Source organism: Polypterus senegalus, chromosome 6, assembly GCF_016835505.1.
Source record: "Polypterus senegalus isolate Bchr_013 chromosome 6, ASM1683550v1, whole genome shotgun sequence".
NCBI lineage: Eukaryota > Metazoa > Chordata > Cladistia > Polypteriformes > Polypteridae > Polypterus > Polypterus senegalus.
The window spans coordinates 39,540,492-39,554,231 of NC_053159.1; the positions used below are offsets into that span (position 1 = coordinate 39,540,492).

A 13,740-nucleotide genomic window follows, 5' to 3' on the forward strand; every position below is an offset into this window, starting at 1 on the left:
CACCCAGTGCAGTGTGTTACAGTGTTATGTGTTCACTATTGTTTAGTGTTGTAGGGGTCCTTTTGTTTTTAGAGAGTGAATAACTTTGAATGGGAATCATTTCTCAATGAGACCTTATCATAAGGGTCATTTGGAACAAATTACCAGGGGATCATTTCTGTACTGAAATTGCAATATAGATATGTGTAAAGACTTATATTTTTGTTCCTGTATTGTATAAAATGAAATGTATTTCTCTGTTTTCTGCCTCCAGAAGTATTCATTTGTGGCCTTGCTCACAGATGTGCTAGAGATTGAAGTAAAAGATAAATTTGCCAAGAGTCGGCCAATTATCAAGCGCTTCCTGGGAAAGCTGGTCATTCCCGTGCAGAGACTTTTGGAGAGGCATTCAGTTGGGTAATTATAGTTGCCTAATTCATTAACACATGCCCATAATAAATATCATTATTTCACAGACTCAACGTTGCATGCCTAACTTTACGCTGGATATAAATGGAGATTATATCTGCTAATGCTCTTCTCATTAACAATAAATGATTGTGTTCTGTTGCTAACCACCTTATTGCTGTCTCTTTTTTCTCCAAAATCCACAAACTACTGTACAATCCTGGATACCTTTTAGTTACTGCATAAAACATGCTAACTATTCCCAGAAGTTGTTACAGTACACCTTGGTCTTCATATCAGACATACATTTAATGAACCTGAAGATCCTTAAATGCTCACACTGATCAACCTGTGAATTGATCAGCTGATCTTTTTCCCTCTGCATTTTACCAACATAAACTTGAAAGTTGATTTTCTTAAAAACACGTTTTAACCTAAACCTACTGATTCACATAGTATCCTCTCTACAGTTACTGCCATTCCAATCCCGCTCTTTCACTGTTTCAGAATTTGTCAGTCTGTTGCTTCTTTAGTAACTTCCTCTGTGAAACACTAAGGATTTCCACTTTTAATAGAGCGGAAAATGAAAACAATCAGATTTTACAAAATGCACCCTATGAAAGGAATCAAACCCACATCACAACTCTGCCATATAACACTTACGCCTTGTCTCTTCCCCCGGCAGTTCAAATATTTTTTGGATTTACAGAGTGACGTTTCAGTAGGAGCTTTTTCTATACCAACCCATGATCTTGTGCTTCACCTCCTAACCTATCCATATTTGTTGTCTACAACTTTTGTCACAATTAAGAGATGCTTTTCACCATGAACACTAACTTTTGCCACTCCTCACGTTTCTCCAACAACATGACCATATCTGGTGCCTCTGAATGCCTTAACAGCACAACTGTTCCTGTCCAGAACCTCATTTATTATGCTTCTTGTTGGAATTGCTACATAGTTTACGTAGCTGAAACATGGCATTAGTATTACAGATCATTTCAGTAAAAAAATTTAAAATGTTGGGATCCATGTTTTTTCAAAAACTGGTACAGAATATTTCTCTTCCTTCTAATTTGTTTGTTTTATTCCACAGTTACTGAAGGACACCTTACAAATGAAATAAGAGAACAAACAATACTAACTCTTAAATTTGGTTTATACATTCCTCCAGTACCAAAACACTAAGTAACCTTTATGTTTCACCCTTAGCCTCTTCTACCTACACTGTCCTTCTTCAGTTTTAGTTTCTTCTGGCTTTGTCCTACCTCTACGCAATTCCTGCTTATGTTACTCGCACAAGCTTAATAAACACTCAGCAGGTGAAACACAATTTCTACCCTACAAAAACATTCACCCGTGTTTTTAGACCGTCAATTCTTATCTTCTTTTAAATTTATCAGCATAAATTAACCTATAACTATATTTTTCAATAACCAGTGAAGGATGATGTACTAAGAGAACAATTTATTTAATTTAATTTAATTAATTTGTTAATTACCAGCCTCTCCTGTGCTACTGGCCCTACAGTAGCTGTCATAGTTGGTTTTGTTTGTTTTTCATTCATTTTAATCAAAAAGGAGACTCCTGATAAATGCCTAATTAGATGGCACCTGTTGTATTAGCCATAGACTGTCTAAAACTTACTTTGTTTTTAGGTAATTTCATAAATCTGTGCATACAGTGCATCCGGAAAGTATTCACAGCGCATCACTTTTCCACATTTTGTTATGTTACAGCCTTATTCCAAAATGGATTAAATTCATTTTTTTCCTCAGAATTCTACACACAACACCCCATAATGACAAAGTGAAAAAAGTTTACTTGAGATTTTTGCAAATTTATGAAAAATAAAAAAAACTGAGAAATCACATGTACATAAGTATTCACAGCCTTTGCTGAATACTTTGTCGATGCACCTTTGGCAGCACTTACAGCCTCAAGTCTTTTTGAATATGATGCCACAAGCTTGGCACACCTGTCCTTGGCCAGTTTCGCCCATTCCTCTTTGCAGCACCTCTCAAGCTCCATCAGGTTGGATGGGAAGCGTCGGTGCACAGCCATTTTAAGATCTCTCCAGAGATGTTCAATCGGATTCAAGTCTGGGCCACTCAAGGACATTCACAGAGTTGTCCTGAAGCCACTCCTTTGATATCTTGGCTGTGTGCTTAGGGTTGTTGTCCTGCTGAAAGATGAACCGTCGCCCCAGTCTGAGATCAAGAGCGCTCTGGAGCAGGTTTTCATCCAGGATGTCTCTGTACATTGCTGCAGTCATCTTTCCCTTTATCCTGATTAGTCTCCCAGTTCCTGCCGCTGAAAAACACCCCCACAGCATGATGCTGCCACCACCATGCTTCACTGTAGGGATGGTATTGGCCTGGTGGTGAGCGGTGCCTGGTTTCCTCCAAATGTGACGCCTGGCATTCACACCAATGAGTTCAATCTTTGTCTCATCAGACCAGAGAATTTTGTTTCTCATGGTCTGAGAGTCCATGTGCCTTTTACTAAGAAGTGGCTTCCATCTGGCCACTCTACCATACAGGCCTGATTGGTGGATTGCTGCAGAGATGGTTGTCCTTGTGGAAGGTTCTTCTCTCTTCACAGAGAACCTCTGGAGCTCTGATCGGGTTCTTGGTCACCTCCCTGACTAAGGCCCTTCTCCCCTGATCGCTCAGTTTAGATGGCCGGCCAGCTCTAGGAAGAGTCCTGGTGGTTTCAAACTTCTTCCACTTACGGATGATGCAGGCCACTGTGCTCATTGGGACTTTTTCTGTAACCTTCCCCAGATTTGTGCCTCGAGACAATCCTGTCTCGGAGATCTAGAGACAATTCTTTGGATTTCATTCTTGGTTTGTGCTCTGACATGATCTGTCAACTGTGGGACCTTATATAGACAGGCGTGTGCCTTTCCAAATCATGTCCAATCAACTGAATTTACCACAGGTGGACTCCAATTAAGCTGCAGAAACATCTCAAGGATGATCAGGGGAAACAGGATGCACCTGAGCTCAATTTGGAGCTTCATGCCAAAGGCTGTGAATACTTATGTACATGTGCTTTCTCAGTTTTTTTATTTTTAATAACTTTGCAAAAATCTCAAGTAAATTTTTTTCACGTTGTCATTATGGGGTGTTGTGTGTAGAATTCTGAGGAAAAAAATGAATTTAATCCATTTTGAAACAAGGCTGTAACATAACAAAATGTGGAAAAAGTGATGTGCTGTTGAATACTTTCCAGATGCAGTGTATGTTGTATACAGAAGGACAGATTACATTTCATGAGCTTGAGCGTGGTTTTAAGTCCATCCCCTTTGTGTGGCTGTATGTACATGAGCCACCAACAGTAAATTGGCTGCACAACTGGGATTTATCTTGTTATTTGCACCCAGTACTTCATATTGTCACTTGGTACTGTTGGTGCAACTTAGTGCTGTTAAAAGGAAACCACTCCACTATAGCAATAACTGGTTGGACTCAGAATGTCAGTCCAATAAAAATAATCTATTTAAAGCTGTAAGCTGTTACAATAATTATTAAAAACAAGATCCATGATTAGCTTTCTTTTACAATTTCACAGGCCACTGTAATGTATGTGAGTCTATTTTTAATTTTCCCTTGGGAACAAATAAAGTATCTCTCTATCTGCAAAAATCTTTCACATCAAATTCAGATAGATAGATAGACAGATAGATAGATACTTTATTCATCCCAAGGGGAAATTCACAATTCACATTCATACATGCAAATATAAATAGTAAAATAGTAAAAGTAATAATTTTTGGCACACGTGACACGAATGACTATAAAAGTATAGAAGCCTATTTGTAAAAGACTTTTATATGGAAATTAATTTGATTTGCTATTTTAATCAAGGTTATTGAATAAATGGTACAAAAAACAGAATGTATTATGTCAAGCTGATAATGACCATTTTATCTGCATTTGTAACCTACGATTCTGAATGGCCTTCACTGCATCATTAATTGAAGGAAATTAAATTACTTTTATGTACTTTCTAAATTCACATTTTGGAGAGTGCTTTTTGTTAGTAAAATATTTTATTTCAGGATTTGGTTTACTGCTTAAGGACATCCCTTTAACTGCATTGTCTAAACTAGGCAAAACAAATCGTTTTATACCTGAAGTCAATTGCATTGGTCTGGGGCACTTTCTTATTCATCCATCCATCCATTATCCAACCCGCTATATCCTAACTACAGGGTCACAGGGGTCTGCTGGAGCCAATCCCAGCCAAAACAGGGCGCAAGGCAGGAAACAAACCCCGGGCAGGGCGCCAGCCCACAACAGCACTTTCTTATGAATCATATTAAATAAGCATTAGAATTTAGTATTATATACACAGTTTCTCTCTTTCTGTTCAATCTTTAAACATAATAGGAGGGTGAAACACTTTATCCTGCTGTTTGGTAATTTAATATAAGAACACAGGCTTTGTGACTGAAGTAAAAGTAGCCTTGTGCTGACAGTTTTATTGTCATATTGGCAGCAAATAATGCCTTAAAAAGCTCAAATCCGAAAGTTTAAAGTGAAAATGTGGAAATCCGATGCTACAGAACAATACATGTGAATATGTTACAAACTGCTTCATTTTATCAATAAAATCTGTTAAAGAAATCCATAACCCTCATGCTGTAATGACAGTTTGGTTAAATTCTGAACATGTGATGAATAGATGACTGAACTGAGGTTTACTCCACATACTGGAAGACATTAAGTACTGCAGATTTTGAGGTAACTCCACTAAAGCTTCTATAATTCCAGGTACCTCTTCTAAATTACGTGGCATCTGTTGTTTCTAGGTGCTTACAACTCTTCTGGTATCCACTCCTCCCTCTTGTATTGAGTAAGAGTAGGTGTCATGAATTGAAATCAGAAGCAAAACGAAAAGTGGATGTGAGGCCTCCAAAAGGCTTCATTGACTGGGCCTGGGTTCTTTTGCCTGTCTGGAAAAGGCTTCACCCCAAAGAGCTTAATACCAGCTTCACCTGCCTGTCTTAGGCCTTTCAACCCCAAAAAGTATTTGAGCCTTAAAAATAACTGAAATGTCTCCAGATATCAAAAGTACCTCTTAAAGAAAGGAACCATAAAAACCTTGGTTGAAGAGACCAACTAAGCAAGAAGTCTTTATAACATAAACAAACTATATCTTGAAAAAGCAAAAAATGCAACAAAGACTCACAAAGAAGCTACAGGAGTTGTGAGTATGTGATCCAGATATAATAAACCAAAGACAAAACAGAAAAATATCAAGAAAAGCCTGCAAGTCCAGAAACAATGAGCAATACTCACAATTCAATTAGACTTAAGTGTGCCATGTCTGAGCGTTCCTTTGGCTTTGTCCTAAATAACCAGAGAGAGGGCTCAGACATGGTGATGTCAAGATGGCTTTATCTCTTTGGGCACTACCACCAAAACCATGAGAACATTTAAAGAAACAGAACATATTTATAACATCATATATAAAACCAAATGAAGTAACATAAAACACATAATTATTCTAAGCTGACAATACAACAATGAAACATGCAACACACATAGTTTCAGCCCATTACGTAACAGTAGCATTTAAACTTTGACGCAAGAAAGCATTGTTTTAGAAGAACTAGTGCTTTACACACCTCTTTGATTTTAATAGACCTAAACTTCAAGTAGAATGTCTGCCTACTTCAAATTTATTATGATCTGTCATAATTTAATGTGAAACCTAACTCAGAATGGTAGTGAAGATTTTAACCATATTAATTTTTGTTTAAAAACAAAAAAAAGCTTTCTTCCTAGAGTAAGAAAACCTGATCATATACAGTGAGATTCACTCGAAAGAGGCCCCAAATATTCTGTTGTAACTCCATTAGGATGAAGCAATCTCAACCAAAAAAATATGCTATATACAGTACCTTGACGTATGTACAGGGGTTTCCTCGGGTTACAACACAGTTCCATTCCTACAACAGTGATGTAATATGAAATTTTGGTGTAAGTCGAAACACACCCTAGCCTAAGTCACTTACCTATCTTAACACATTTGCAAAATCATAATCTAGAACATAAAAACACAACTAAGCTCCAGAAAAAGGAAAAGGGCATAAATATACTGTACTGTAGTAACAGAAAAAATGAGTGTAAAAAAAATCCATACCTTTATTCCTTCTCATGTCTCAATTTTTTAAAGTTTTTACCGGAAGTGAGCGTTGTAAACTTCAAACGTTGTATGTCGAAACGTTGTAACTTGAGGACATCCTGTATAATCGATTGCACTACATGCAATGCTTGAAGTGGTTTCTGTTTTCTGCCAGACAGATATTTAGAGGCAGCACCCCATGTTCCTGAAGGTATCGGCAAGAGTCTTGGGGAAAATAGCAGCAATTTCTTGTTTTCCTTTAAATCTTCCACAGTGCGAGGCTTGTTCCGATAGACTTTTCCTTTGAGCATAACCGAAAGGAAGAAGTCTGGTGGTGAAAGATCCTGCGAACGTGGTGTCCAAAGCCCCTTTGAAATTACCCTGTTGCCGAAGAAGGCCTCAATTTCTGCCGTGCCCCTTGCCGATATGTGACACGTTGCTCCATCTTGCTAGAAGTAACCTTCCATTAACTCATGATCATCTAGTTGACTCTGACATCACTTAAACAAATTGGTGACTCAATAGTTTTGCACCATGAAGACACACTGCTCAATACTGTACACCACCATCCATGATGAGGAGTTAAGTGACTGAGTGAAGTGGTACGGGTGGTATGCACCCAGAAGTCCAGCGCCTACCTCATCGCTCCAACGCAGGGGTATCCTGGCTTGTTCGAAGCTCCATATACTGTTGAGCACATTGCACGTTGTTTCGTTCAGATTGCCTCATCCTAGCAAGAGTTATTACAGAATATTCTGGGCCTCTTTCGAGTGCATCTTACTGTAGAATGGTTGCAGTCACTGATAAACAAAAAATGAATTGCTAGTCTGTTTAGTTATTCAAGACTGCTTTTATTGTGTTGAATAAAACATTTGGCAGTTGATGCCCTAGCATTTCTCTCGGGCATGATTTTGGAAGCCAGGGCTATTCTTCTATTTTTAAACTGCATATCCCAAGGTTATGATAGCTGGAATCTGTTCCAGTAGCATCTGGCACAAGGTGAAAGATGCTGCAGTATTTTAATCACATCAACCTGTTAAAAGTAAAGAATGCTCCAGATACTTTATTTTCTTCTATTTTGGAACTTTCTCTGATTTGTTTATAAGGGACAGTAAGAACAGACAAATGGAAGAGATGAAGTGTTGTGAATCAGCAACTCAAGGCTTCATAACCAAACAAGCCATTCCACAACATCACTGAATATGTCTCCAAATATATGCCTTATCCCAGGCAGCCAAACTTCAAACTTATACAGGCAAGCTTTGGCCTGCACATGTCTAAAATGGAGCACTGGGTTTCAAATTTCATAAATGCTTTAAATATTGAACAATACTCAAAAACCCTCCATGGGAGGAGATTAACAGTAAAACATCTGGCTTAAACGATAATGGCAATGAAGAATCTTTATAAATGACAGATTTGTTTGTATAAGTAAAAGCAGCAGAAATAAATGGCAAAAACAGGGAATTAATATAAAGTAATATATATCACAGCATGCCTAAAAATACAATCAATGTGAACAAGACCAATCTGGAAACCAAATATTCAGAGAACAAAACAATGCAAACGAATCCACAAAGCAGTAAATGAGAACATTACTCACTTGTTTCTTTTCCACCAGAATATTAAATCAAAGTGTCGTCAAAGCAGCAGTTACATCATGGTGGCCCTGCCTTTTAGGGTTCCACCCACAAAACACATGAAATACATTTAAGAATCTTAAATACACAATATACATTATAAATAATAAACCAGTGATATTTCATTTCTGGTATTAATTGTAGTTTTAATTTTTATTTTATAATATTAATTTTAATCTTTATTTTGTTCTAGTTTTCGGGGGGAGTCAACAATTTTTATTTAGTTCTGTGTTTAAAATTTTAGTTTTTTTTATTTTATTTAGTTCTGGCCTTTTTACATAATATTAGTACAATTTAATTTTTTTTCTGTTGCAAGACCACAAATGCTGGCCAACACATATTTCAATCCAAATTATGTTTCAGTCAACAAAATACACTCACAGTTCATACTGTCGTTAAACACAGCTTGACTATCAATGATCAAACAGATTAAGTGGCCTAATGAGTATAGTCGGCAACATCAAATGTTTCAACCCAAGAAACCAGTCTATGCAAGCACCTTGCTGTTAAATTTTAAACAAGCACGCATTTCGAGAGTTTTGTTCATGTTGCAATGACGTCCGTCACACAGATAGTCACACAGTGAAAATATTGGCTCGACGAACGCCTGTGATGCATGTGCATAGACAAGGTCCTCAGCCAGAATTTATATTGACGATTTCTGCTGCCAGTAGTGAAGCAGTGATGTGTGGTGAAGTGCATGGCTGGTGAGTCAGGTTTACAAATATATGGACCTAAATGAGTAGCTTATTCACTATTCAATTGGCAGCACAATGACCACTGGTTATGTTTCATATCTCATCAGCATTCTTTACACATACATAGGTAAGGTACATAGTTGGCTAGGAAAGAACGTTACATTTATAGCAGCGCGAGAGAGTGGAGAGAGTGCATTTGCTCTGCACCCTCCATGTGTTCTAAATTTGCCTTTGCAATTCCATAATTCATACTCATTCAGTACAAATGAAAGTATAGAGTGGTGTACAAAAAAATGGATTTCAATTTTGACCTTAATTGAAATTTTTAGATGTTTTAAAAATTTTAATTCTGAAGCTTTAATCAATTTTAATAAAGACTGTTCAACAACAGGATAACAAGAAAAACAGAAGAATATTTTATTTAAAGTCAAAATTTATTTTTTAAATGTTGAATTATTTTTTCTTAGTGTTATCCCATTTTTTTGAAAACCATTTATGGTAATTTGTAAATGAAGTCCATACGCCTGTCCTTCTCCACAAAAATCTCTGACGCTTTCTTGTAAAAGTCCTTGTTATTTTCCTTTAGTTTTAAAAGTCTTAATCTTCCATTTTGGCAGTCAGTCGTAACAAAAAATAAAAATAAATGGACCATTGCAGTGCACTTGACTTTCTGATATCGCTAACTTATTGGTGTCCAGAGCCGCTGCGTAGAAGAAGAGCAGCAACAAGCACCTGTTGGGCTCACATCTGTCCCCTTCAGGCCGGCACATAACTAACTGCCTCACTTTGTGCCTTTTCACTGCGGTTTTCTGTCCAATCAGCAAGACTAGATATGTCACACACAATCATTAAAGTTATTAGCCAGACTGTGGAAAGTCAGGGTGTATAATAAACGTGTCTGCAAACATTATTTTGGTGACATTCATAGAGACAGCAACAGGCACACGGCAGTTGCATGTATCAACCCAGTGTATGAGTGATAGCGCAGACTGAGGCTCAGCTCGACTTGTCGCTGCCACACTTCGCGTTTCTCCCCAGTATTTGATCAGAAAATGCTGAAATTCTGCAATTTTGACTATAAAAATAATGCAAATTATTGGAATCATACAGAAAACAAATTTATAGCACAGACAATTGGACAAATTTATTTTATGTTATCATTATTAGTTTTTTTTTTACTTTTCATGATGGCCCCTGACCCCACGTTCCTGAAGTGCAGTCATGGTGCCAGAGAAGTGCTGGACTTCCACTAAGTACTGATCTAGCTGGTCCTGCACTGAAACTCCGAGACTCTTTTCTTCTTCTCGCATGCTATATTTGCTTTTATTATCAGCTGCGCTGTAATTAAAGTATTTTCACATGTTACTTTCTAGCTTTCTACCCGCAAACATCTTTACAAAACTCGCCATCGTCAACCACACTTGCTTACTGCTTCAACCCAACAAACCTAATGTGCTCAATAAAATGTTTTTTTTACGGAAGTTGTTCCACGTGACTATAGTAAGCCCAAATTACAAGATCACCTCATACTGACCAGCGCAATGTAACTAAATGCTCAGGGCGACCTACAAACAGCCCCTCTGCATGACTGAACCAGATTGAACAAAAATGCTATTGCTGCTTTTTTTGTTTTTACTCAATTTTTGTTCTCCGTTCGTTCACATATCATTAATTTTTATTTTGATTTAGTTTGTTTCTCTGTTTGCCTTAATTTCAGTTCTCGTTCTTGTAAAACGAAAAACAATATTTTTAGTTCTAGTTCTCATTTTCGTTATGAAAATATCACTGAAATAAACATAACAATATTAGCAAAATTATATAAAACATATAAAATAATTTAACAGAAAGCAAACATAAGCCAGGGAACAAACCTTGCATGTAACATAATAGATGTAGGTAGATACAACTTAATGCTGTTAGGTGCTTGAGAATTATAAAAGATACCAGACTCGATGACATGTAACAAATACACAATTTTATTAATTGGCTTCATCCAATCGTTATAATCCTGATAATATACTTCGGTTCAGCACATTTTTTAACATTTGATTTTTATTGAACTCAATTTTTAATATGCCTGATCCCTCCCTTTTAGTTGAGAATATATGGTATTTTATGAATTTCCACATGAGGATCTTACTAAAAACTAAGTAATAAAATGATATTTGCTTGTGAAATTCTTAAGGGTGTCCTTTTTCTACTGCTGTATTTTGAAAATACAATACATCAATAGTTTGCTCAGTATTAGTAACTATTCGAGATTTTAATTTAATCAGTGATTAATTTTTGAAATATTGATCGATTAACATAGTTTAAATGGATCAATCTTATTGATTAAATGATCATGCAAATTTGCATTGGGAAACTAAAATGCAGTATTATACATAGTATAGACCTATATTGAGACATGTTGCTCTTTAGTGAAAATTAGGCATGCTGAATATAGCTTCATTTGCAATCATTTTAAAGTAAAGTGTGATACTGCAAACTAATTTTGTTTGTAATGTTAAAGCAGAACATTTTCAATGTATTACCACATGCAAAATAAGCAGAGAGGTTAAAATGCAGCAAATTGCTATATCCCCAGCATGTGCAAGGAAAATGAAATCACACTGAGGGTGCTTGTGCGATGATGCAACAATATAGGTTATTAATCAGTGTGGTTTATAGATAATGCTTTCAGCAGCAAATCACTTATTTTGAGGCAAGTTACCTCATTCCATCTACATACATTATGGTCAGCAACGTAGTAAAACATTTTATTCAGAATATGCAAGAACTAAAAATCAATAAACATTTACCAAGAAAAGGCATTATGTTTTAATTTATTGCTGCATAAAGGTACCCTGTAAGTTTTTGCTCAAATGCTCACATTGTTTTTTTGTAAACCTGACTGCTTTGTTCTTTATTGTAGAGAACAGACCCTGAGTTTCACTCTGTGTCGACGGCTCCCAACAGATCATGTGAGTGGTCAGCTTCAGTTTAAGGTGGAAGTAACCTCTTCCTTGCATGAAGGTAAAATATTAAAAGTATTACATAAAGTGTCATAGAAATAATTACTACCAAATAAAAATAAATTAACTTTTGGTAATGAGGTGTAAAATGTGAAGTAGTTTTTTTTTTGCTATGTTGCAGGTTTATCTTTTGACTTATCCTAAGTAGTATAGACTTCAGAGTATTCATGCAGTATTCTTTCTAATTTTATGCCACTTAGTATTAACTTCCCATATTTTTTCCACTAGATGTTTCCCCAGATGCAGTAGGGACACTCCTCAGTGCAACCGCTATAAATGGAGACCCTGAGAGCCCATCTGATGATGAGGATCTACTTGGTGCTCCTAACTATAGTGCTGGGGCTGCAAGGGGACTTTCCCCAGCTGGGTCTGAGGGTTCACTTCATGGGGACTCTTTAAGAGATGCAAGTTTTGCAGGTCATCAGCTGTCCTCAACTGAAACTGCAACAGTAGGTGGAATGGAAGAAGAAGTCCAACAAGTCCAACATGGAAGTGAGGTAGATTCTCCTTCTCGCTGTTCTCAAGCTTTGCGTCAGGAATCCCTGAATGACTACCTAGATGCAATTGAAAGAGTTGGAACCAAATCAGGTTCTGGCACCAGTGCGGATTTGATGAGTGAGCTGTCTATAGGTGGTGCTTCTCCGAAACTAAGGAGTAGCTTCCCAACAGATACAAGACTGAATGCAATGCTGCACATTGACTCTGATGAAGAAGAAGAGCCACATCAACTAGATGAAGGATCATCACATAGTAATACCTTAAGAGATTTAGACAGAGGACTTGTGATGCTACATGAAGGTGCACGATCAGTAAGTGGCAGTAGGGAGCCAAAGGGAAATGGTGCATCTATGGTAAATGAGGTGGAAGGTGCCTCATCACAGCATGTGGAGCTGAGTGATTTAAAGGAGGAAAACAATGATCTCAGGGGTCTTCATCGACTTCTTCATAGTTTGCCATCCACACACTTACTTGGGGATGAAGAAGAGGAAGAAAGTGGAAATGCAATGGCTGATTTTGAACAAAGCTCCAGTCAGGAACAGGAAAGTGAGACAACTGATGGAGCACCGAGCTCAGGGAATGAGACCACAAGACAAACTTCCACAGGCTGCTCATCTTTTGAGAGTATGCGCTACCCAGCATCCTCTTCACAGGTCTGTGTACAAACAGTATATGTTGAATGCTTGTATCCTTTTTTTGCACCACTTGGCTACAAATATTTAAGATTACAGTTTGTACTTCTGTTTAAGACTTGCAGCTGCAGATCTCAGTTTAAAGTATTTTGCTGCATGAATGCTATCAATCATCAATGCATGTTCTGTTCTCTACTCATTTTCTGTAACTTCTTTCCCATGGTAAGTGTTGTGAGGAGTTGGAATCAATATTGCCAACAGTAGCTGAATGGCAGGAGCTTGATTTTTTTTATTCACTTTGTTTTTATTATTATGATGGTGACATAATGCCACCATTTTCTTGCTTGTTTTTTATGTCTGCATTCAAGTTGTTTTTAAAAGTGACACCTGTTGCCAACCACATGTTTAACAGCTTTGTATGAATGACGTCATTATGTGTTCTCTTTATAAGATTGTGACTTGGTAACAAGGACACCTATGTATTAGATTCTCTTAAAAATGTTTACATTATTTGGTTGTTGTTCAGGGCTAATCAAACAGATGTATTGTTGGGATGTTTACAACATTCTTTTTCTTTGATTCTGGTTTGGTGCCTCTGACTAGTGAATTCTTTTTCGGCCTGTTCCCTTGGTTTTAGACTCCCGCCAGTTCTTGTGACTGACTTTGCCTGCTCCCTTTTTGACTTTTGTCTTCAATTGCTGTCTTTCTTATCTGCTTCTGTTTGATCACTTGA

The 13,740-nt window shown here is 37.1% G+C and overlaps 1 protein-coding gene across 4 annotated transcripts in view; it reads left to right on the top strand.

The window, feature by feature from the left end:
* LOC120530997 (E3 ubiquitin-protein ligase HECW2-like) overlaps positions 1-13,740 on the top strand; it is a 368,650-nt gene that overhangs the window by 217,914 nt on the left and 136,996 nt on the right. For all 4 annotated transcript variants that reach the window (XM_039755889.1, XM_039755891.1, XM_039755890.1 and 1 more), the window contains 3 exons: positions 254-396; positions 11,778-11,878; positions 12,106-13,028. In XM_039755889.1, coding sequence (XP_039611823.1) covers positions 254-396; positions 11,778-11,878; positions 12,106-13,028 — 1,167 coding nt within the window. The remainder of the gene's footprint in view (positions 1-253; positions 397-11,777; positions 11,879-12,105; positions 13,029-13,740) is intronic.